Raw genomic sequence first — 22,235 nt, forward strand, 5'->3', positions numbered from 1 at the left:
CAAGTCAATGGAATTACAGATATGCAATGATGTACATCACTTTTGAGCTGACACTTGTCATAATTATTTCCACCAATTTCTTTGCAACCTAGGTCTTCTCTAACCTAATATTACACATACGCAATGTAGAAAGAGGTAAAATTCTAATAAGGACAAGGGATGCAGAAGTCAAATCCTTTCCAGAACACAAAAATCCTTTACCTGTTTGCTTTCAAACCACCTTCAGCTGACTTCCGATATTTTTCTCCACAATTAACTCTGCTACCATGCTTTGGAAAATCTGACAAAATGTCAATAATTAGATGCCAACCACTTGGAGTTGTGTGAATCTTGGCGGTTTCACCCTGCAGGAGTGCAGGCAAATATTTTATTTGGTCTCAATCCACCTATGTTCCCTCTCCACCACTTTCATTTTGGGTTTTGACTTTTGAGTAAGTCCAAATGGGCAAATGAATAAGCCGTCAAAATTTCCGCATTTTACCTGGTTTCACTTCATGACCGTGCAAATAAAAACCAGGCAGGCATATCTTCATGAATCAACAATGGAACAAGTTAGATGTGCATATTTTGAGAGAAATACAAGAAATCATCTATTGTGATTGTGGTGATTTACACCCATGTAGCCACCCAAAAAAACCTAGGGTGATTATTATGTTAACTCTCTCTAGCGCCATTACTGTTTCTAGTCTATATTCTGTAAAGTGGTGCAGGCGTGTGCATTTATGATGCTATATAAAGGCATAAAATGAGAATAATAATAGTAATAATTGTTTTTGTTTTAAAACCTGCCAGCATTTTACATCATCCCAGCTGCTTTCTACTCTTTCCATCCACCCCCAAGTATCTTGGGATTGCCGCTCACTGGATCACCACTGCTGTTGTCAGTGTGCCCAGTTCTGGTCTTTATCTGGTAAAAATCACGACTGATCCAACAGAAATTATAGCAGGTGAAATTTGTTTTACATAAGGGACGTATGCCACAGAAGTAATAACCATTCAAAAGGTCTGACTATATTAACATTTCTGCTGAGAACATACTCATTGCATACTTCTTTGGAGGAACTGAAAGGAAAGAAGAGTATGGAGTCCCAAATCCAAGTAACTACAGGTACCACATGCGGGAAGGTGTGAGGTAGAGAAAAAAGGCCGAAGGAAAGAAAGGAATGAAAGAAAAGGAATAATGAAGATGAAAAAGCAGACATAAAACACTGGTAGAAGTTGGAAAGACAGAACAGTCTGAAAACTGAGATGTAGAACATAAGGAAGATCAACATGGATGAGAAAGGTAACTTTAGAATATAGGATGAGAATGAAGAATAAATGGGATACAGATGTTACTGGAGGAGAGATGATAATAGATGAAAAAGGAAGGAGACTGAGCACAAAGGTAACTAATTACAGGCACACACTGAAACCCACGATAAAATTAGAGATAGAGATGAGAAAAGCTGAAGAAAGAATGTTGTAAGAATGAAAAGGAGATTAAAAAAAAGAAAGGCATAGGACTGAGAGACAAAAGTATATCTGGAAATGGGGCAAAGTACATCAAAACTTTACAGGATAAAGGCAGAAGTAGGCTTTGAGAAAAATTATGAGTGGGATAATAAATGTATGAATGGCAAAATGGTTAAAAGTAAGGGTAAGTAGAGAGGTAGGACCCACAAGGATATGAAGGAAAGAGGACCTTAGGAAAGGGATGGGAGTGAAAAGCAGCAGATGAAGCTGACACTTGGATGGAGACCTTGGTGCTACCCCTGCATGCATGGTCATCTTACCAATCCACCACAGGTACTGAAGGAGGCGAAGGAGCCCGGGTAGTGGAGGACAGCACCACTGTAGTAACAAGCTCTCTCAGGTTGCGACTGTGCAGCAGTGGGTGGGCTTTTGCCCTCACCCCCAAGCCGCTCCTCCACGGCAAAGCCAGGAGCCAGGAAGCGGCTGTCCCTCTTGAGCAGCAGGTAGAGTTCCCGAGCAAAAGCCGGGATCCTCAGCAGCACTTCATCTCCATCCTCTGCTGGAGGCGGTGGCGGGGGGGATGGTGGTAGTGGCAACTGAGAGGCAGCACCAGACCCCTGGGGCAGGGGGGACCAGTGGTAAAACTCCTGAGACTCATACTCATCCTCAGTGTCCTCTTCCTCTGCCGCCTCCCCCACAGCCTGCGCCTGCCCCTCCACCGAGGAGGAGACTGAACGCACCTCCCGGGAACTGCCGGCCACCTGGCTAGGTGTGACAGGGGCGCTGAGGGTGCTGCTCCGGTTCCCACAGCTGGGGTCGGCGCTGCAGCCCCCACCACCACCACTGCCACCTGCCGGCTCCTGCTGGCCCCTGCTCCACAGCGCAGGGAAGACGATCTCCCACTCCTCAGTTTCTTCTGAAGCATGGAGACCTGCGGGAAGGCCAGCAGATGCTTTAAATGAGTGGAGCACCCAGCAGCCCACAGCACCTGCCAGAAACCTACCCTATGCCCCCCATGACACACTCCTGGCTCCCAGCCCACCAAGCGTGCCACCCAAAATACAGTGGTCTCCATTTGGCCCTTTCATCCTGTGCTTACACATGGCAGAGGGGCCAGCCACTAGATGTCTCTGTGCCTGTTCAGGGGTCTGGGACACACCACGGTCCTGGTAAATACTGAGGGAGAGCTGGAGGTCAAGCTAGGCAGAAGTTGTAACAGTAGCTGGGGATCTTCTTCCTCATGACCACCACCTCCACACAAGGAGAGTTGCACAGACCTTTTGTCATTTAGATAAAGTGGCAACTTTTTCATAGAGCTAAAAAAATTTATTTTTTTTTAGCAGGGAAAACTTGAACAAAAAAAAATTGAAAATTTCAACCTTGTTCTCAGCATGTTTTGCAAGACCCAGTGTGATTTCAAAGGTGCAGCCAAATGCATGCACGCCCCACGCCCACACACGTGCGAGTGCGCGTAAAAGTGGCAGATGCATGCAGAAGCCGTATCATCATTACACTGTAATCAAACTGAGTTATAACCACTAAGTAGTGATGCCTGCGTATTACACACACCATACCGCCGTTTAACCAAAATTCCCAGCATACCAGCATTATGTTTATAAACATATGAGCACACACAACGTCCACCAGCCTGAGACAGATGACAGTTTTATTTACAGACTTATCCTACGCACGCTAGGAATAGCACTGCCGAGATGACAGGGCTGCGCACGAAAATCAGCGTTTGCTACAGACGAGCGCATTGCAACGCACCCTCCCCGTGTAAGCAGGCGTTATCCCGTCACCCACCGGTTGCAGGGGACGGGCACGGCTGTGAAGGCGCCGAACAATGGGGCAGGTACCGGGTAGCGGCTGCCGGCAGCCGGCGGGCAGGGTGCTGGCCCGCGGCTCGGCCCTGTCCCGCGGAAGGCGCGCACTTACCCGCGGCCAGCCCGCTTGACAGCACGCACAGCTGGTAGAACACGCAGCAGACGCGGCTCAGGCGCATCCTCCCGCCCATCCCCGTCGGCTCCGCGCCCGCGGGACGCCGGCAGGCAGGACAAGCAGGGCCGTGCCGAGCCGAGCCGAGCCGAGCCGGGCCGAGCCGAGCCGGGCCGGGCAGGGAGCGCCGCGGAGGAACCGCAGGCGGGCGCGAAGCGGCCGTCCCGCTGGGGCGGGGGTCGGCCGGGCAGCACCGGCAGGGCTGGATGCGCAGCGCACGGCGGGTGCGTGTCCGTGTCGGTGTCCGGGTGCGTGTGTGGGCGCAGGCAGGCAGGAGCGCGGCCCGTGCGCGCACACAGCGCCCGGCGGCGGGCAGCTGCGCCCCGGCGGCGGCGGCGACCGCGCTGCCCCCGCCCGCCGCTCGCCCCCACGGGGCGGGACGCGCCGGGCCCCGGCCCGGCCCCGCCCCGCCCCGCCCGGGAGGGCACCCGGCGCGGCCCCCCCCTCCACCTCCCCCGCCCCACCCCGCCCCACCCCGCCCCGCCCCGCCGCCGTGCCCCGGGACGGCGAGCGGGCGGCTCTGCGGGCAGCCGAGCCCCGGCCGCGCCCCGTGGGCACCTTGCGCGGGGGCGGCCCGCGGCGGACGGCGCTTCGCGCCCCGGCCGCCCCCACGGGCCGCGCAGGGCCCCGCACCGCGTGGGTCCCGGCGGCGGGGAGGGCGCCTCTCCTCCCCGCCGCCAGCAGCGCGCTCTGCCCAGGCTTTGCCTCGGATCCAGGGAGCAGCAGGGACCGACCGTTTCTGCCCGGTTTTGTGTAATTTGATTTTAAGCTCCCTTTGCCCACACTGCGCAGCTCTCCATGGAAACCCACCACTTTCCGCCCCAACCCTGTCAGCAGAGGAGCGATTAAGTGAGGACTCGAGCAAAAGCTTTAAACGCACATCAATCTAACATCAGCGTAAACTGCAGAAGCGACAGGTAAACACCTCCCCCTAAAAGCCTGATTTCTTACCATAACTTCTGCTGCTTTACCTACTGGTGGTGGTGTCAAAGGTGACTGCTACGCCTTAGGGGAAAGCAGAGCATTCCCCTGTGGAAAAGGAAAGCCATCTGTGCCGGTAGGGGCAAGCTACGAAGTTGCAAGAATTCTTTCTAAAAGTTGTATAAAGTGAAAAGCAAAACAAAAATCACATGTTAGGACTCCAAATAAAAAACATGTTTAGACTCCACAGACACAAAACGCAGCTGGGGTTTGTTCTCTGTTGTGTTCAATAGCTGCTTCAAACCTCTGCTGCGTGGGTATGTGTTCTCAACTACCTCCAAACAGTAGTTTTGATTAGTTGCTTCATTTTACAGGGAAAAAGTTACCATACAGTGATCTTTTTTTGGTGTTCCAGGGTTTTTTTTTTAATGTTGCATCTGAGCCTACTTACACTAAGTAAAATCAGAGGGACGTAGTAAAAACAAGATGATAGATTTGCATTTAACAGTTCAGGAAGAGGTGAGTTTTCCAGAGGCTGCAAACTAGCATTTGCCTGGTAATTTAAGGTTACCGTAAAAATGCATTTTAAATGAAGCTTTGTTTCCCAAGTAAATAACAACATACCTAGTAATTTACTGTGGAACTGGTTAATAGGCCCAAAACTGCAGTCTCCTTACAACTGATTAGGAAATCCTGTAAGATGTGGTTTATAAGCTCTTGTGCAAATACTAGATGCAAATTCTGATCGTATTTTTTAAAAACAAATCAGAATATATAGACAAGATGCAAAAATACACAGAGAAAACCTTTGCTTACAACGTGTGCAGTAACATCCCAAAAGATATAAATGGACAACCGGCAGGAATAAGGAAAAAAAGACATGGCATGTACATTTGTTCCCTTTAAAACTGTGAATTGCTGTAGGTGTTTTTAATCTCCTGAAGTTAAGTTAGTCCCTTTGGACCAAATTCTGCTTCTTTTAGTCCCACGTATAATTTTGCTAAAAAGACAAAAGAACTGCTTTTGTTAGTAAGGTAAGCAGAATCTGGCCTTTTCAACACAAGCTGCAGGGGGTAAAGAGACCGTAAGAAGCCAACTGAGAAAGACTTTAATATGTTTGACTTTATCACCGGCCAAACTAAAAGAGGAACATTTCACATACGTCTCCACGTACAAATACAAGGCAAGCTGCAGTCAACGTGGGGCTGCAACAAATATCTTTAGTTCATTTTATGTTTGGTTTTGTTTTTTTTTTTATCGTTTCAATAGTTAAAGTAAAAATACAGGGGGAAGTTCTCTATGTTTAACTTTGGGAAAAGTGCACTATAAAATAGAGCCCCTACTGGTGTTCATTAGTTTTAACAAAGAGTCTGGTCATAGGTTAATACTGGTAGACGGTATTGTAGCCCACCACATGCTAACTGTCGTCACTGTGAAACTAGTGCAGAGAAGTCTATGTCTAAAAGAATAAGAATTAAAAGAACAAAACAATGCTTTCATACTGCAATTATTTTGCAGAGGGAATTATTGTATCCACATGTACTGTACAAAAGACTTTATTATTTTCTTCATTGCAAAGCCACCAAAACTCTTTGTAAAACACTTTATTTTACATAACATATTGCATGCGGGCTAGTATTAACTATGCCTTCATAAAATCGGAATAAAGAGTATCTTCAAACTCAATATAGAGCTAGATGAAAAGCAACATTTAGTGTGCTCCAGTAGATTCTTAAAACTGTGCATGCAATCTGAAAGGTCTAAGGGACTCATGCAGAATCACGAAAGCATTAAGAAAAGAGAGTGTTGATTTTTAAAGTATAACAATGATTCAGATCATCTCACTGACATGAGAAAAAAATTACAGAAAATGTGGTAAAGAATTTGTCCTCATCAGTCCTTCCTGATTGGGATAAATCAGCCTAATTTTGTTGAAATCAACAGAGATTTGGCAATTTCCTCTCTTTTAGTCCTTCCTGATGTTAAATTTATGGAACAGTGCCATCAGTCCCTTAGGGGCTGGCAGGGCAAGGGCTCTCTCAGGCCCCACCACAGGCTGACTTCTCTTTTCTTCAGTGTGCCAAGATCATGCATGATAGTGCCCCAATCACTGGTGACGTACCATAGACATCTCAAGCCATATTTTGAAGACATGGATATTGTTCTTCAACCTCCACACCCTGCACCACTATGGTTTTATTTAAATCTGAACTGCAGTTACTGCCTTACCTAATGTGAGCAAGGGCAGAATTTCTGCCCCTTCGCCCCCATCTCACAGTGAATCTGTTTCAGTGATTTAATTCCAGGGATTAAGATAAATATGGACAAATCACACTGTTGAATTTGAAAAGTCAGCTTCTGGCAATGCAGACACCACCATCAGTCAGGGACTTTCCTTGGTTTATTTTTTCTTCTTACTTAATCATCCAACTGTAAAAGCTATCAGGTTTATACATACAAAAGTGATTTAAAATTACCTCAGCTTTACAATATATACAAGATTGTCTCAAGTAATTGTTACCAAAAAAACCCAAACCTTTAATCGTCTTCACAGGGAAATAGTTGTTAATTATTTGTTCATATGTTTTGATTGATGATATAATTGATTTTTAAAAAATCTTTGAGTACATTTGTTTCAAATTTTTACAACTTAACAAAATATGCTATATGAATGGAAAAAATCTTTTCTGTTTTGAAGGGTGCTTACTACCTTAAGGCCACGTATCGTATGACTGTTGAGATTAGAAACAGAAACTCACATCTTCCTGTTTCTAGGGAGCTTTGCAAATGTTATCTCAGTATAAATAAACTTGTTTGAAAGCAGATTGAACTGAATTTTTTTTACCTGCAGTTATATGTGAACCAATGCAAATTTTCTGCTCTTAAGTGTGAACGAAATTAGCTTTTTTCCATTTTAGAAAATATTGCGTTCCCTGTCCCTTGAACTGAACAGTGAATTTCCACTGCCTGTTAGCTCATGGACGCTGAATGTTTAGTCTGTAATTCTATACCGTTATTTACATGCTCAAAATGAAGGGTTTATTTAAAATGTATGTATTTAAGGCCACTTCAAACAACTTCTCTTTAGCAGATCTTGCTTCAGAGCAAATCTCACAGTTACATCTAAACTCAATAGTTCAATCAGATGACCTGTGGAGTAAGATGTGTGTCGAACTATTGTGAGCCTAATACCTCTGCTAGTTTAAAGTGCAAAAATGACATGAGTGCAAAGCTAAGCTCATAGCAGCTCAATGCTGTTATGCTACCCCACCAATTCTTATGATCCTATTGTGTTTAGGTGAGTCAGTGAAATTTACTCCCAAGTCACAGTTGTTACCTTCACAAAGAGTTACTTCACAAAGTCATATTGTGAAATTAATCAAGATCTTTGTGGATGGTACATACAGGTTTAAAATGCACTTTCAACACACTATTTATGTAGAATGTTTGGCAGAGTCACTGTTTTAACCAGAATAGACTTTCAAACTCTTTTATTATATCCTTTTGATTTGGTGACTTTTTTTTTCTCAGAAAAATTGGTGCTTGGCAATTGTTGACAATTTGACAGAAAGCTCAGTCTGTACAATGGAAGGTACCAAAGTACTCTACTCAAGTTGAAGCCACGTAAAAGACAGCAAGACTCTCTCTGTGAACCTGAGTCCCATAAAACTTGCCAAGGTAGAGCCTCCCACAAAGAGGAGCTTCCTCAAATTTCTAAATTAGAAATAATCTAACAAGGAAATATGTCGCTTGATCAATTATGAGGAAAAGGCTAAATCAGAATGATCAACATCTCTATCACTAATTTTTAAGAACTTCTGAGATTGCCATTTGAATCAGATCTTCAGTAAGAATTAAATTTCCAACACTCCTGTGGTTTCCGTGCATGCCTGAATTTAGAAGATTAATCCTTTTGAGGTCAGTGCATATAAACTTAAAGTTGTTGTTTTGGAGGTGCTGCCGAAATCTTGTTCCAATCTTCATAGAACTTCCTGTACTCAACAGCATGTACAATTTACCATCAAAACCAGTGTATCACTATTGCTATCATAGGGTGTAGAAGAGATGCTATAGGAGAGACTACTTATGGAGAATACCTACACGTTATTATTTAACACTGCGTGGTTCTTCTTGACAAATACATTTTAAAATAATACAATAAGCATGTCTTAAAATAGTGATGTCTTAAAAATAAAAATACTGTTTACAACTGTATTATAATTTGTAAATATATATGAGAACATAGAAACATGTTAATGTTAATTACTGGGAAAAAAGCAATAAAGGAAAATACCCTTAAAATAGCTCGATGGACATGAATTCTCGTAGTGGAGAATTCATTCTTCATTATAAAGATAATGAAACTGACTCCTCTGCCAAAGCAGAGGAGTAAAAGCAGGTTAGAGGATTAAAGAAATTTTGCATAGTCAAGAATGGTGGGAAATTAGAGTTCTGCTTCCTGTTGGAAAATTACCCCATTTCTGACTGTAGCATTTGTATTTAAAAAAATTCTAACCTTTTCTAATTTATATCCAAAAAAAATTTGGGAACCTCCACTAGGCTACTTCATCCTCTCTCTACCTGCATGTCTCCACATTAAAAGGCGGGCAGGAATACATGCTGTACAACAAAGAAAAGTATTTGGTAGGAACTGCAGACATCTGGGACTGGGTACAAAAGTCTATCGGTTTTATGATCAAACCAGAATAATTGACCACTGCATTAGATGATTAGTGAACACCAGGTACATGTCTGCTATGTTTAAACTAGTAAGTTTAAAAGATTCTATAAGCCATACTTATCCCAACCCTACTAGGCAACCAGTCTGTTTCAGAATTTATTCTGATTTTATGCAGAGAAATGGAGCAATCATGTTAAGAATTATACAGTGAGTTAAAAATACCTTTCCATTACTTATGTACACACTTTAAATGGCTGAGTGGTACTACCATCATAATGTATTTACACCATTTTAGCTTCAGAAAAAAGCCAAAAAACTTTTTTTTTTTTTAAATGGAATCAGTATAACTCGAAAGCCTATAAACCTGAAGGTAAAATGAAAAATACAGAAATGGGAATGATAACATGTTAGTGGGAAATATGAAACGCCATGCAGGCAAATCTTGTGTAACATGAAATGTGGCTCCAAGAAAGGTTTAAAAAATTGAATGAATTTTAGAGATTCTGGCAGTTACATTGCTGTGTAGTCTTCAGTTTATCAGTATACATGCGTTACTGTTTTTATTACACAACTATAACTCACACAGAGAAAAGGAAGACAAGAGGCAGGAGAATGGATCCAGGTCAGGAGAAGCCAGTGTAGAGGTGATTTGAAAGCTGATCAAGATAACAAAGTAAAGAAAAACAAGGGAGGATAAAGAGAAGATAATGAGATACCACTTCAAAAGCTCTAAGTAAATCAAAGGAAGTGGTCCATGCAGCAAGGTTCATTTCCTTGCTGTTTTGTAAGATGAGGCATATAAATAACCTTGCTTTCTGAAACACATCTTTCTTTCCGTATAGATTTAAAGAAAGCATGCAATAGGATAGCTGAACAAAGATAATCACTGATTTCTAGACATCCTTCTTCAACATGTCACCTAGCTGCAAGCACTGAAGATATCATGAAGCCATATAGAAATGAAGTTAACTAGTCTCCAAGTCATTATTCATTTAAATGACATTGCGGATATCCTATTTGCACTTTCCCCTGCTGCAGGAGAGAAAGACTTCATTATATCTACCAGATAAAAAACAAACATTGTAGAAAAGATTTATTTTTTCCTATCTAAAGGATTTATTCATAAGAACTGCTGTGTGGTAGCCTGCAGAACAGGCTGCCTTGCTCTTTTAGCTGCTGTAACTGGGAAACCCATTAAGACCACATGAGTTGTCAAAGCATACGGTATGTTACATACCGTATGAGTACTGTCCACAGGCACTCGCTTTGAAGGCAGGCCAATGGCAAACAGTGGCACCAGGAGACCAGCTAAAATATAGAGAAATCAAGGTGACAGCACATAAAACACAGGTTGTGCAAGACCTCTGTTAAACAGGCAAAAAGCCAAGGACACATGGTTAAAGGGTTTCCAAGCTACTCTGTAGTCGTCTTTTGCTTGAATTGAGGTGGAAAAAGAAATACTGGTGTCATATGAGATGTTCTCAGTTTTTCTCCTCAATTCTTAATCTCATCCTCCTTCTCCCTCCCATTATGCTGAGACAGGTAAGAATAAAGGTGCAAAAGTTGGTGTACTTAAGTGAGGTCAGGCAGCAGAAATAAACAAACTGACAAGCTGCACAACAGTGATCCTGTTTCTGGCCAAAGCCAGGGAGTGTCAGTCAACAGAGAGCTCAAAGATCTCCGTTACAGAGGAGATATCCGTTTGTGTTTGCAGAGCAGCTTGAAGATTAAAAGTGCTGTGTATCATTGCTATCTAAAAAGCTCTGTTGTCCAGTTAGATGCAAATTATGGTGTCTTGTCACAAAACCTTGGGATTATTTATAAATACCTTTTCTAAACCAGCTGATGTAAATCTGGTGTCCATGATTGTACCTGCTTTTTCTGCCAGTGTAAGAGCTTGTAGACCAAGGATTTTACCTCCATGCCTAGATAGCAGTATAAGCCCACTTCGTGGCCAATATGAAGGAAACAGATTTCTATGTATCCAAAGTAAGGACAGGACACTAGCATTACAACTGCTTCTTGGGCAGGAAGGTGGATAAATGGCCTGCCCAGCTTTTTTTTTTTTTTTCAGAATTATATGATGTGGAGAGGTGAGGGAGAGGGAAGCTTTCTGATATGCTTACTCTATCTCTCCCTGCCATCATGATGAATAAGGAGGTGATTGTCCCACTCTGCGCTAGTGCGGCCTCACCTTGTGCAGTTTTGGACGCCACAGTATATTAAGGTTACAAAGCTACTAGACAGTGTCCAGAGGAGGGCCATGAAGTTGGTGAAGGGTTTAGAGGAGAAACCGTATGAGCAGCGGCTAAAGTCCCTTGGTTTATTCAGCCAGGAGAAGAGGAAGCTGAGGGAGACCTCATTGTGGTCTGCAGCTTCCTCACAAGGGGAGGAGGAGGGGCAGGCACTGATCTCTTCTCTCTAGTGACCAATGACAGGACCCAAGGGAATGGCAGGTAGATGTGCCAGGGGAGGTTTAGTTGGATATTAGGAAAAGGTTCTTCACCCAGAGGGTGGTGGAGCACTGAAACAGGTTCCCCAGGGAGGTAGGCACGGCACCAAGCCTGACGATATTCAAGAAGCATTTGGACAATGACCTCATGTTGTGAATTTTGGGGTTTTCCTGTGCAGGGACAGGAATTGGACTTGATGATCCTTGCAGGTCCCTTTCAACTCAGGACATTCTATGTTTGTATGATCAAATCAGTCAGGAGATTTAAAACCTCAGTGATTAAAAACCCCTGCTCTCCAGTTGATATCAGTTTCAGTGTTAAACTATCATAACTGTTAGAAAGCCTATCTTTCCTTAGATCTGATCTAACTGTTTTTGTTCCACTTTCAACTTGTTACTTTGCTAGCTCTAGATAGGAAGAAAATTTGTTTCCCTTTCTCTTTTCAATAGCAGCCTACCAAACATTTATCACTCCTCTTTGGGGTTTTTGTGCTCTAGACCCACCACATTTTTTCACTGTTTCCCACTGGTCATGTTTTCAGATTCACATTCTGTAGACCTCTGATGGGCACTGTCACTCTCCCCTGGACTCTCAAACTGGCCCACGTCTTTCTGGAAATGCAGTTACCCAAAACAGGTTCTTGCTGAAGCCTTACCACTTCTCAGTGAGTAAAAGCAAAAATTAACTCTCTGGGTTCTGAAGGCCATAGTCCAGTCTGTAATGCTTCTAGGCATGATTTAGTTTTTTCCTTTGTGTTTGAAATCAGAATAAGGATTTTCTGTGTATAGAGTAAGAACTAATAAGGTCTCAGGATTACAGATAAAATACTGTTTTTTAAACATCCCAGTTAGAGTTTTCAAGCCTCTTACACCAAAATAATGGTGCAATAGGACATGAACTGAATTAGATACCTTATCCTTAGAAGCAGAGACATGTAGTAATAAAACCAGACAACTATAGCTGCTGAGCAAGAGAATGCAGGACCTTTCTGCAAGTGGGAATTAAATGTGACTTGGAACTGGCCTAACCTGTTGTACAAACTAAGTTGTACATAAATATACCCAGAAGATGAATTTGAAGGGAAAATATAGTATTTTAAATGTATGTATTATGCCTATCTGGCCTGTGTTCTTTTTTTAAAAAAAATGCAATATACTTTTTCATCTTGCATTTATCTAGGAAAGATAAGTATTTGCAGTATACAGATCAGAGAATGTTGGGGGTTTTTGCCATAGGAAACTTGTGTTTGATACCCGCACATCAGTGCCAAAGCAGCACCTCCAGTTTCCTTCATAACATAGCAAGGTTTCTTTGTACATTATTTATCCCCTCATTCATCAATCTGCAGCTATTAGGAGAAAGACTTCCTTTGATCTTTGGAAATAAAGACATCTCTTCTGGGAAAGCTTCTCAAACGTTAAAAGGAGCCAAAGAAATAATTTTTGCATAGCAATGAAGAAACCTGGGTGGGGATGGGGAGATGGAGGTTTTATGATACAACCTGCAAGTTAACAAATTCAAGTTATTACAGATTAAAGGGAAGAGTGGGGTGTCTTCCCCGGTTAAATAGCTTCTTTCTTTGTAGCTAGTTTTTCCAGCACAAATGGCCTTTTATGACTTAAGCTATAGCTATGGGGGTTGTGAAGACAAAAAACTTACTCATGTAGGACTTTTACCATTTAATCAAAATCTTAAATTCAGCTTTAAACCTGAGTTGAGAAACCTGTATTCAGGCTTAGCTTAGTGCTGGCAAGAAAGGTAAATATGGTCATTTATAGTACATATGCACCATGGTAGGTAGCACTGATATTTCACAGTCTATATAAAAGCATAATTGTTACTATCTGTTTTCCACTTGATATTTATATAAAGGTAGATAAATTTTGATTCATTTTTGACCTGAGGTTGTGAAGGTTAGAGTCCTTTAATAAACATATGTGCTTTTATATGCTAGGAGGACCATATAGTTTATATTCTCCTTTAGTGTGACTTCTAGAGGAAAAAGAGATGAAGGCACAGCAAAAGCAAACAGGGATATGGTTTGATTGCAGGAAATTTTGTGGAAATTGGCCAAATAAGCAAGCTTTTCCTCTAACTGTCCCTCCTGACCTGCGAAATGGCGATCTCAGTAGTGGAAGTGCACCAAATGAGCAAGTTGTTCCTCCCTTTCTCCCTCTTGGCCTATGAAAAAGCTGGTGAGAAGGACAACTGCCTCATTCAAAAAAGCATCCATAGAGGGCAAAATCTCCCTTTCCCTTTAGGCACTCCAAAACACATTGTAGTAAACTGTTCAGTCCTTAGTACACACGAGATCAGCTGCGTTTGTTGAACCAGCATGAATGTGCAGCTCAGATCTGGCTGGCGGTGGAGCGTCATCTTGCCCGTATTAACACATCATAATTTTTCCCTACTTACTTTATTATTTTCTTAAATACTTGCCAGTATGCAAAATCAAGTGTCTCTTCTGTTAAGAAATGTGATTCATAAATAGAAGCAAAACTGATGAATGAATGAATGAGGAGACAACTAAAAAAGGAGGGAAAAAAAAAAAGAGTAAAGGAGAGAGAACATCCTTTTCCTGTTAATGGTTATGAATACTGCAAGGTTCCTGCAGTGGCTCTCTGACACACCAGCTCTCAGCTTGAAGCCTGCTGAAGTTTTACTCCTGCTTTAGTAACCTGCAGATCTTTGCAGAAGACATACTGTTTTAAGGCATTTAAAGCATTATGTCAAACTTTTGCACGCTCTCTTATAAAGCAGAGTTTCTATTAAAAAAGAAATACCCACCCAAATAAAATTAATCCCACTTCTATCTTTCAAATGACTAATTTAAAATCCCTAGCATCTCTGTGTTAGATTGTTTGTTTTCATAATATCCATCAGTAGTTTATATTGTTTAAGAAAAACCAATGCTGTCATTGTTTTTAGACAAATGAATATGCCAGTCATAGTAGAACAACAGCAGGTATTAAAGTTCTAGGGCTCTTGGGGCTTGATCTTGAAAAAATACTTCTTTCTGTTTTACTGAGTACTCAAATATAGGTTGCATGTTTTAATAGCTCAGTGGAGACAGTCATATATTAATGAGACTGCTCGATTTCTGTTCCACAGAACTTCAGGGTGACGTTGGTCAAAAGGGATCATGATACCTTTTACTACCCTTTTATTTTTTGCTTGATTTCTTCTTACACCTTCAATAAAGGTTTTTATTAGCAATGTATTTAATTTATTTAAGAAAAATAAATGTATTTCTGTAGTACATAAAGCAGCAAGCAGGTGGTGATTGTAAGAAAGTCTGCTGCATCATATAAAATACATTTTAATCAATACAAATCATAAAGGGGACATGTATAATGAAGATAAGTAAAAAACTATTAAGAAAGCAAATGCTATCAATTAAAGAGTGTTGCAGTCAAGTTTCATGGTGAGATAAATGCATTTTTAACTTAGCAAAAAATGAAAGTTCAGTTAAATCTGTTTTCTATAAAAACAACTTTCATAGAAAGACTGAACTTGCTTTTCCTTAGTTAATGTACCTTCCCAATCTACCAATTACAAACTTCTTAAGAACCACTCCTAATTTTATACACAGTGAAAAATAGTGATCTGTGTTTTTTGGTGGTAATCTTTTTTAAGCATGTTGGACATGTTCAAAACAGGGTACAGGTGACTGAAAATTTAAAAGCTCTTTTCAGGTATCTTTTCACATCTTTTCAAGGTAAAAGTGCATTTTCCTCTGGCATCATATAGATGTCTTTCAAAATAAGTTTGATTCCCAGAATATCTATCCTTCTGAAAAAGCATCTATATTTTAAGAAGACAATTTATTTTAAGAAGACAAAGAGAAAAGCAGTTGTAGAACCACTTCAGAAGACACACTGGATAAAAAGACTGGGAATAACTAAACTCTGCTAGAGGGAGCTCTGCAGCTACATATTTACTCAAACAAGTGAACTTTACAAGAACTTACCATCTACCTACTGTTGTAGACAAAGTTAGTTGAAACTTAGAACTAGCAGCATAAATATTAGTAACAGCTAGAGTAGACAAAACTAGCAGCTTAAACATTAATAGATAGAGTAGACAAAGCCTATAGATCATGGCATACAAACTGTAACAACCACCTTACAACATGCCAAATAGCTAACTACAGAATCGGCTGAAACCAACCTAAGAGAATTTGATAGCATATAAGAAGATGACCACTTAGCAATCACTTAGTAATGAAACAACAAACAAATCAAACCAATAAAAAAGCAAGAAGACCCCAGACATTAATATTACTATTGGTCCAAACTATTTTGTGAGGGGTGGGGAACTTATGTTGTAAGGGTATGATTGCCCAGGGATTTCTTTGTTTTAGGTCCCTCTTCAGAGTCACCCAGTTCGAGCTGAGGAGCCCTTTGTTAGTAAAAAGGACTTTAATCTCTTTTTGGGTTATTCATTTAGTGGAAACCTAGTGTCAAACACTGCTATGGTGGTTGGCACGCGTAATTTCTATAACTCTACACTGAACTATGATAAATTAACGTGAACCTGAAATGGCATGCATATATTGCATGTCACCCCAAGCACATCTAGGTTACTGATGATCTGTAAACGTTAGTTTTTGCTTTGAACATTCTTATCAAATTAGAGTCTGCTTTTAAGAGCAGTATCTTTAAATGGTGGTTCTGTTACGGATGCAAGAGCATGAATAATATTATATGATAAGGAATACACTTTCTTTCCTATTTTCAAACCTAAATGTAGACAGAGAATATGGTGTTGTATAAGAAATGCAGTGAAAAGCCTGACCTCTGTTAGGCAAAACATCTGTTAGTTTTAAGATACACCCAGACAAAACTTACGAACTCTGAAAAAAATTATGATTTCTACTCATGTGCTTTAAGCTGATCAAGAATTCAACTCCTTTTCTTGATTAGGCCCATAAATTACAATTGAATTATCTCCATTCTCTTCACCTGCTCATTCCTCAGTCGGTAAGTCTACCTTCTTACCCACTGTTCAGTTTGGCACCTCCATACAGCTGTGCTGCCACAACCTCTCAGCGTCTGCTTTGCATTAGTGTGTCCTGGCATTGGTAGCAGTCACAGCAGCACAAAAGTCCCTTGTGTGAAACGGCCCCAGTACAAAACCTATGTGGAGTAAGAAATTATTCTGACATTTTACCTGTGCTAAATGTTCTAGCCACTCTAACTGTGTCGCTAGCAGAACTGAAACCTAATTAAGGCCCATTTCAGAGGACTGTGTGCTACACTGTAGTGCTGTGCACAGAGGTGGCCTCTAAATGAAGGGAAGTACAAAGTTAAAAAGTGTGTAGTGAGAAGAAAAATGAGGAGTTTCCTTATCAGTGTTTTTGCTTTAATAAAAATATTTTCTTTATTAATCATTGCAGAGAGAGTTTATCTCATTACTGACTTCTGGCTGTATCTCCCTCCCATATACATGTTAATGAGCATAAGACAGAGCTCAGTGTTAAAAAAACAGGGAAGAAAAGCTGACTACTACAAGATACTAGTGGCATGCTTCAACTTCCTATGCTATGTTTCCAAGAAAGCTTTAGTGTAAGACTTCACTAAACACAAAGTAGCAAATGGTTCCAGGAGGAGCTTATTGCCATGAATAAGAGAACATATAAGTAGTTATTAAGAAAATAAAAGTATAGCCTGATTGATGTTTCCCTCCCCTCCTTAATATGGGAAAATACATTCTAATTTAGAAATTATTTAAATGGGATACCTTTGCAAAGAATTTGTTGTTAAAAATATCACAGGAAAAGATCAAAATGACCAGCTAAAACAATGGCCTCTTGAGTCCAAGCATCTTAACAGATGGTTTCTATTAAACTTCTATTGCTTCTTCAGGAAGAATTGCTTTAATGTCTAGTACAGTTTTATTATTATTATTATTTTGAGAACATACCTACAGTATTTTAGACATATAATATACGGGCAAAACTATGCCAAAAATCTGACTGAAGCATTTCTAACGGGCTTAACTTCTACTCTTTTTTTTTTTTCAGCTGCTGATTCAGGTCACATTTTCATTTACTTTCTGCTACTGTTGGACTTGATGAACTATTCTGTTCAAAAGGAGGCTCTTTCACCACAGTTCCGTTTCCTTTCAGTGTTTCCTCATGCTTTTCTTCATCAACAGCACACTTGAAGAAAAAAGTGCTTAAAAATATTTTATTTCCTTGCCTTTATAAAAGCACAACTATTTAGGACTTTACAAGAAGGCATCCAGCAACCCTTATGGAAATTTGTCGACATAGATTTTGGTCCTGATCCCAGACAAGAAAACTCTCATGACTTTAAATCTTTTGTAAGCATAAGAGCTAACTATGTAACATAGTTATCTTGTATTATTTCATAGGAAATGCATTCCAAAATGACTAAGTGATGCAAGTCATTATCGGTACATTGTATTCCAGGACAATATACCATTTCTTCTAGAATAGATGTTATGCAAAAGAAAAGATGCATAGAAATATGATAGGTTTTGCTATATTCGAAAGACCAGCGAAAACAAGGGCAGGAGGGAAAGAAATCTGGCACACAGAGCACTCTTTGAGTTCCCCTATTTTGCTGTTAGATTGAAATTAAGAATGATACTGAGAGATTCCTAGTATCTCTGAGTGAGGTATATTATAGGTATTAGCTGGAATAAACTGTATATAAACTTCTCAAGGTGTGTTTGATAGGGTGTTCTCTGCCACGTTATGATTTCTCATATCTTTCAGATTCGGCATTAGGAAACATTATGGTGATTCATTATTCTCCTTAGCAGATTTTATAGTCATAAGCCAAAGACTTATGTCTATCCATATGGGCATCTTATTGATCTGTGACAGCTATAAAACCTGGTTCTTCCAAATGGCTTTCAATTTCAATTGCTTGTAGAAATGTTAGGTACAGTCTTTTTAGTAATAAAAGTTTAATAGCCAACAAACAAACAGAAAGAACTTCTAAAAATATGGGACTGTACACTACAATTTTTAAATAAACAATCAGAGCATAGCAGTTCCTCAGACAGCACAAAATTTACTACCAAAAAAAAATATTCACCTGTTTCTATAATGATCTCACCTAATCTAATCCAACTGAAAGCAAATATGATCTCACCAAATGTCTGCCTCCAAAAACATCATGGTTACTACTAGCATTACCTTTTTTGGAAATACTACATGATGCTTATGTGAAAGGAACTCAAAATGAATTTCATTGGCAACTATTATTCTGGTTTTCCCAACCTCAGGGTTATGCAATCAGGAACTGAGAATAAATGGGCTAACACAGTGCAAGCATAGTTTCATGAGCTATCCTCTGGAGGGGAGCAAGACATTTCTGGAGAGGTCAGGTTCTCAAGCTCTTAAAGGGTAGTTATAAACTTTCTCCTCTCATCATCCTTTTGTTTTCTTATGCATTTATATTTTCCTCTGTGTCCTTCTAGCCTTCTGTCTCAGTTCCCCTCCTGATACAAGGTGGGGCCTCAGCCATGGCTTAGTAAGTCTGCTCAGATGTTCCATCATTTCTCCTTTGCCCTCCCTATACAGCATCCAGAACAGTCTTCTTGCTCTCCACTGCACCAGAGTGATTAAAGTAAGCATTTAATACGGAATCTGATAATACTGTCCTTTAATCTGTTACATAGCCTTTATCATGGGTAGAGACACACTCTCTGCCTACAACAAACATGGATCCAATGTGGGCATATATTCAGTAGCAAACAGAAATTATGTATGGTCTGTATGAAAATCTAGGAGCAGATATAAGGGTACAACTATATGCAAAACTTAAATGCTAGAGCACATGGCAGTCAGAGAGGATTCACTTTTTTTGGAGTAGAGATATGCCTGAATTAGTTGAGTAGCATCACGGCACTGAATGATAACACAGTGAGATCACAATTACTATCTCTTACTGTCCACAATACACAACTGTCTGGAGGAAGGAATAACACAAAACAAAACAAAACAAAAAAATCTTTGTGCTAAGGATACTTAAAAGACAGAGCTAAAAGCCCCATAATATGACATCAGAAAATGAGTAATTAAAGTCACTCAGCTCAGCATGGGAGCTTCTTAAAAATATCATAGAGGGAATGCATAACCTTAAGCATAAAAGCAAAATAGCCAAAGGGTATCTTTAAAAAGTTATGGAAATTCAACCCTAACCAGAAAAGAATGTATGTTCTGGCAGCGACAATGCAAGACTGAATTTATGGAAGCTATCAAGTTTAAAATAATTTTCAAAGATTATTTAAACAAACAAACAAACAAACAAACCCTAACATAAGAGTTAGGAAGCCAGAGACCTAAAATAGGAAATTAGGTTGGTAGTAAAGCTAGAAATAATATAGCAGGTAGAATGAACACAATGGAAAACTGTTGCTAGCCTTCTAGCAGTAAAGATTGTTCTGTTTCTATATAGCCATACAGAAGGCAGAATTTTTCATTAGCTTCAACAGCTGTGGGACCAGGCACTGATTTTCACTATCTAAAAGCCTAGGCAACCCAAGGGACAAAAATTAGGTAAGTAACACTGAAGGAAAGAGACAAAATTATTTTACTAAACAAAATAAATGGATACATATCTGAGATCGAAACTATGAACAACATTATTTTTATGCCCACATTGCAGTTCCATACTTCTATGCAATTGGGCATCTAGTACACCTACCAGGGTATCTAATGGCCTCTGAGCTATTTATTTATGTGTTTATTTACAGTGGAATGTTTATTTACAAATAGACTGTATATCTTATGTCAGTGACCAGTTAATTACATTTCAGGAAGATCTTTCTCTATCCCTTCCCATGAAGGTATCATTCTTTTCATTCACTGTTACTGCCTGGGCACTAATATTGCACTATATTTCACCACAGTTGTATTACATTAAAATCTTAGTTCTCAGTTTCGCAACCGCAAGTGACTACGACGGGTTACAATACTGTCCTAGATCAGCCACCTTCATACGTCAATGTATACATGAATTATGGCACTTGCTGGTGTCTTTTCCAAACCAATTTATGTAGGAGAAACATGGGTTTAGATTATTTATTTCAAATGAGTTCTTAAATCAGAAATGAAGTTATTCTACCTTATCTCAATTTCCCATGCCAAAGTTGTTTTGCTTTAAGTAGTGGGTTTTGCTTTTTGTTTGATTACAATAAAAGCTGACATTTTTCAACTGTAGGTGATGCGAACTGGTTAGAAAGATTCAGTTTTCATTTAATCAACAATACAGAATAAGGAGTGAACATAATGTGTTTGTTCACAGTCTGAGGAGAAGCATACCAAGAAGTTTGTATTTTTCTGAGTATGAACTGAAGATTCCAGCTGTGGGGTGCCAGGAACAATCTAGAGGTATGGCTTAACTGCGCAGAAAGATATTTGTGTGAATTGCCATTTTTCCCCTTCAATCATAACAAGTTTTTGAGTCTGTGCCATGAAAGTTAGAGTGAACTCAATGTCCAGTCTTGTTCTGGACATGTATTTCAAGCTTGCCTTATATCATGTTCAACAAAAACAAGGATACCAGGAACAATTTAAAATCCACTGAGATCATGAATATTTTCCCTCAGGCACACCCCCAAATACAATACTTTCAGTAGGTTTTAGTAAGTGATTGTGAAAGGCATCTGGACCAGACAGATACACAGAGAGAGAGAGAGAGAGAGAGAAATAGCATCCTACTATTCAGTTGAGAGGAAGAAATCAGATCTTTACCTTTGAGTGTTAGGGGGAATTTTTAACAGCTTGAGAGAGTCCATGCTACGCGTTAATGGACAAATAGACAGAGACACCAAAGACAGCCAAGTCATAGGCTTGAAATGCGGCTCCTGGGAGGTCACCAAGAGCAGAGAGTCCTGCTGTGGTTCACCCAGTAATTTGGGAATGCCACCCAAGCAGATAGACAAATCCACAGGCCTGTCAGTAAAAGGAGTGACCATACTGCATGTGGATACACCTGCACACAAACACAGTGTCAGGGTTCCTGTTCCTCAACTGATGAGTATGTTGGATAGTTAAAATTAATGAGGACAACTTGAGGTTCCCAGGGAGGAAAAATCAGAGGAATATCAGGCAAGAAATTGAAACAGAAGGCTGTGAGGAAGAAATGTCAGATGGAGATTTATCTTTGACAGAGAAGAGTATGAGGAGTGAATTAGGGAACAGGAAGAAAAACAAAGAAACAGTTGTTATAATAAAAAAGAGAAAAACTGCAATAATGACTGAAGCAAGCATACCTCATACTAGAAGATGTCAAATAAGTGAAAGTCAAATAAAATGCACTGGAAGAACAGGATTTACTCCAAATGAGACAACAAAGATGGACGCTGGAAAGTATTCTTAGTGTCAAACCCACTCATTCAGCAGTAGGACTGCATGCAGGCATCCCTGTCTAATCCCATATGGAAAGGACTGGAGAGTCTCTGAGTATTATGCTTGAAAATTTATGTCAAAGGACTAGGCCCTTTGGTCTCACTATAGGCACAGCAAAGACAGGACATCAATTATTTGTAAGCCAAACAAGAGGCACATCAGGGATCTGAGGGCAAGAAAAATATCAATTATCTTTGTGGTTCTGCCATGATTATTCTAGTAACAATTACAGTTTAGCACAGTAAAACTGGAGTTTCTTTTGTGAAAAACAAACATTTCTTAAGGATTTCACATGTACTGATTAGCATCTTCCCAAAAGACTGCAATAACCTCATCT

At 40.3% G+C, this 22,235-nt stretch overlaps 1 protein-coding gene and 1 long non-coding RNA gene across 8 annotated transcripts in view; one reads left to right on the plus strand and one right to left on the minus strand.

Moving 5' to 3' along the window:
* ADAMTS19 (ADAM metallopeptidase with thrombospondin type 1 motif 19) overlaps positions 1 to 3,821 on the minus strand; it is a 155,348-nt gene extending 151,527 nt beyond the window's left edge. For 2 of the 3 annotated variants that reach the window (XM_064438674.1, XM_064438673.1), the window contains exons 1-2: positions 3,394 to 3,821; positions 1,776 to 2,386 (exon numbers count right to left, since the gene is read on the minus strand). In XM_064438674.1, the coding sequence (XP_064294744.1) occupies positions 1,776 to 2,386; positions 3,394 to 3,472 (690 nt within the window). In that variant the 5' untranslated portion in view covers positions 3,473 to 3,821. The remainder of the gene's footprint in view (positions 1 to 1,775; positions 2,387 to 3,393) is intronic. The other variant, XM_064438675.1, reaches the window with a different exon arrangement.
* Positions 3,822 to 3,932: 111 nt separating this feature from the next.
* LOC135310463 (uncharacterized) overlaps positions 3,933 to 22,235 on the plus strand; it is a 34,426-nt gene continuing 16,123 nt past the window's right edge. The window contains exons 1-4 of one of the 5 annotated variants that reach the window (XR_010370526.1): positions 3,933 to 4,370; positions 12,050 to 12,172; positions 16,434 to 16,490; positions 20,793 to 20,878. This is a non-coding gene — a long non-coding RNA (uncharacterized LOC135310463). The remainder of the gene's footprint in view (positions 4,371 to 12,049; positions 12,173 to 16,433; positions 16,491 to 20,792; positions 20,879 to 22,235) is intronic. The other 4 variants (XR_010370525.1, XR_010370528.1, XR_010370527.1 and 1 more) reach the window with 4 other exon arrangements.

Source organism: Phalacrocorax carbo, chromosome Z, assembly GCF_963921805.1.
Source record: "Phalacrocorax carbo chromosome Z, bPhaCar2.1, whole genome shotgun sequence".
Classification (NCBI taxonomy): Eukaryota; Metazoa; Chordata; class Aves; order Suliformes; family Phalacrocoracidae; genus Phalacrocorax; species Phalacrocorax carbo.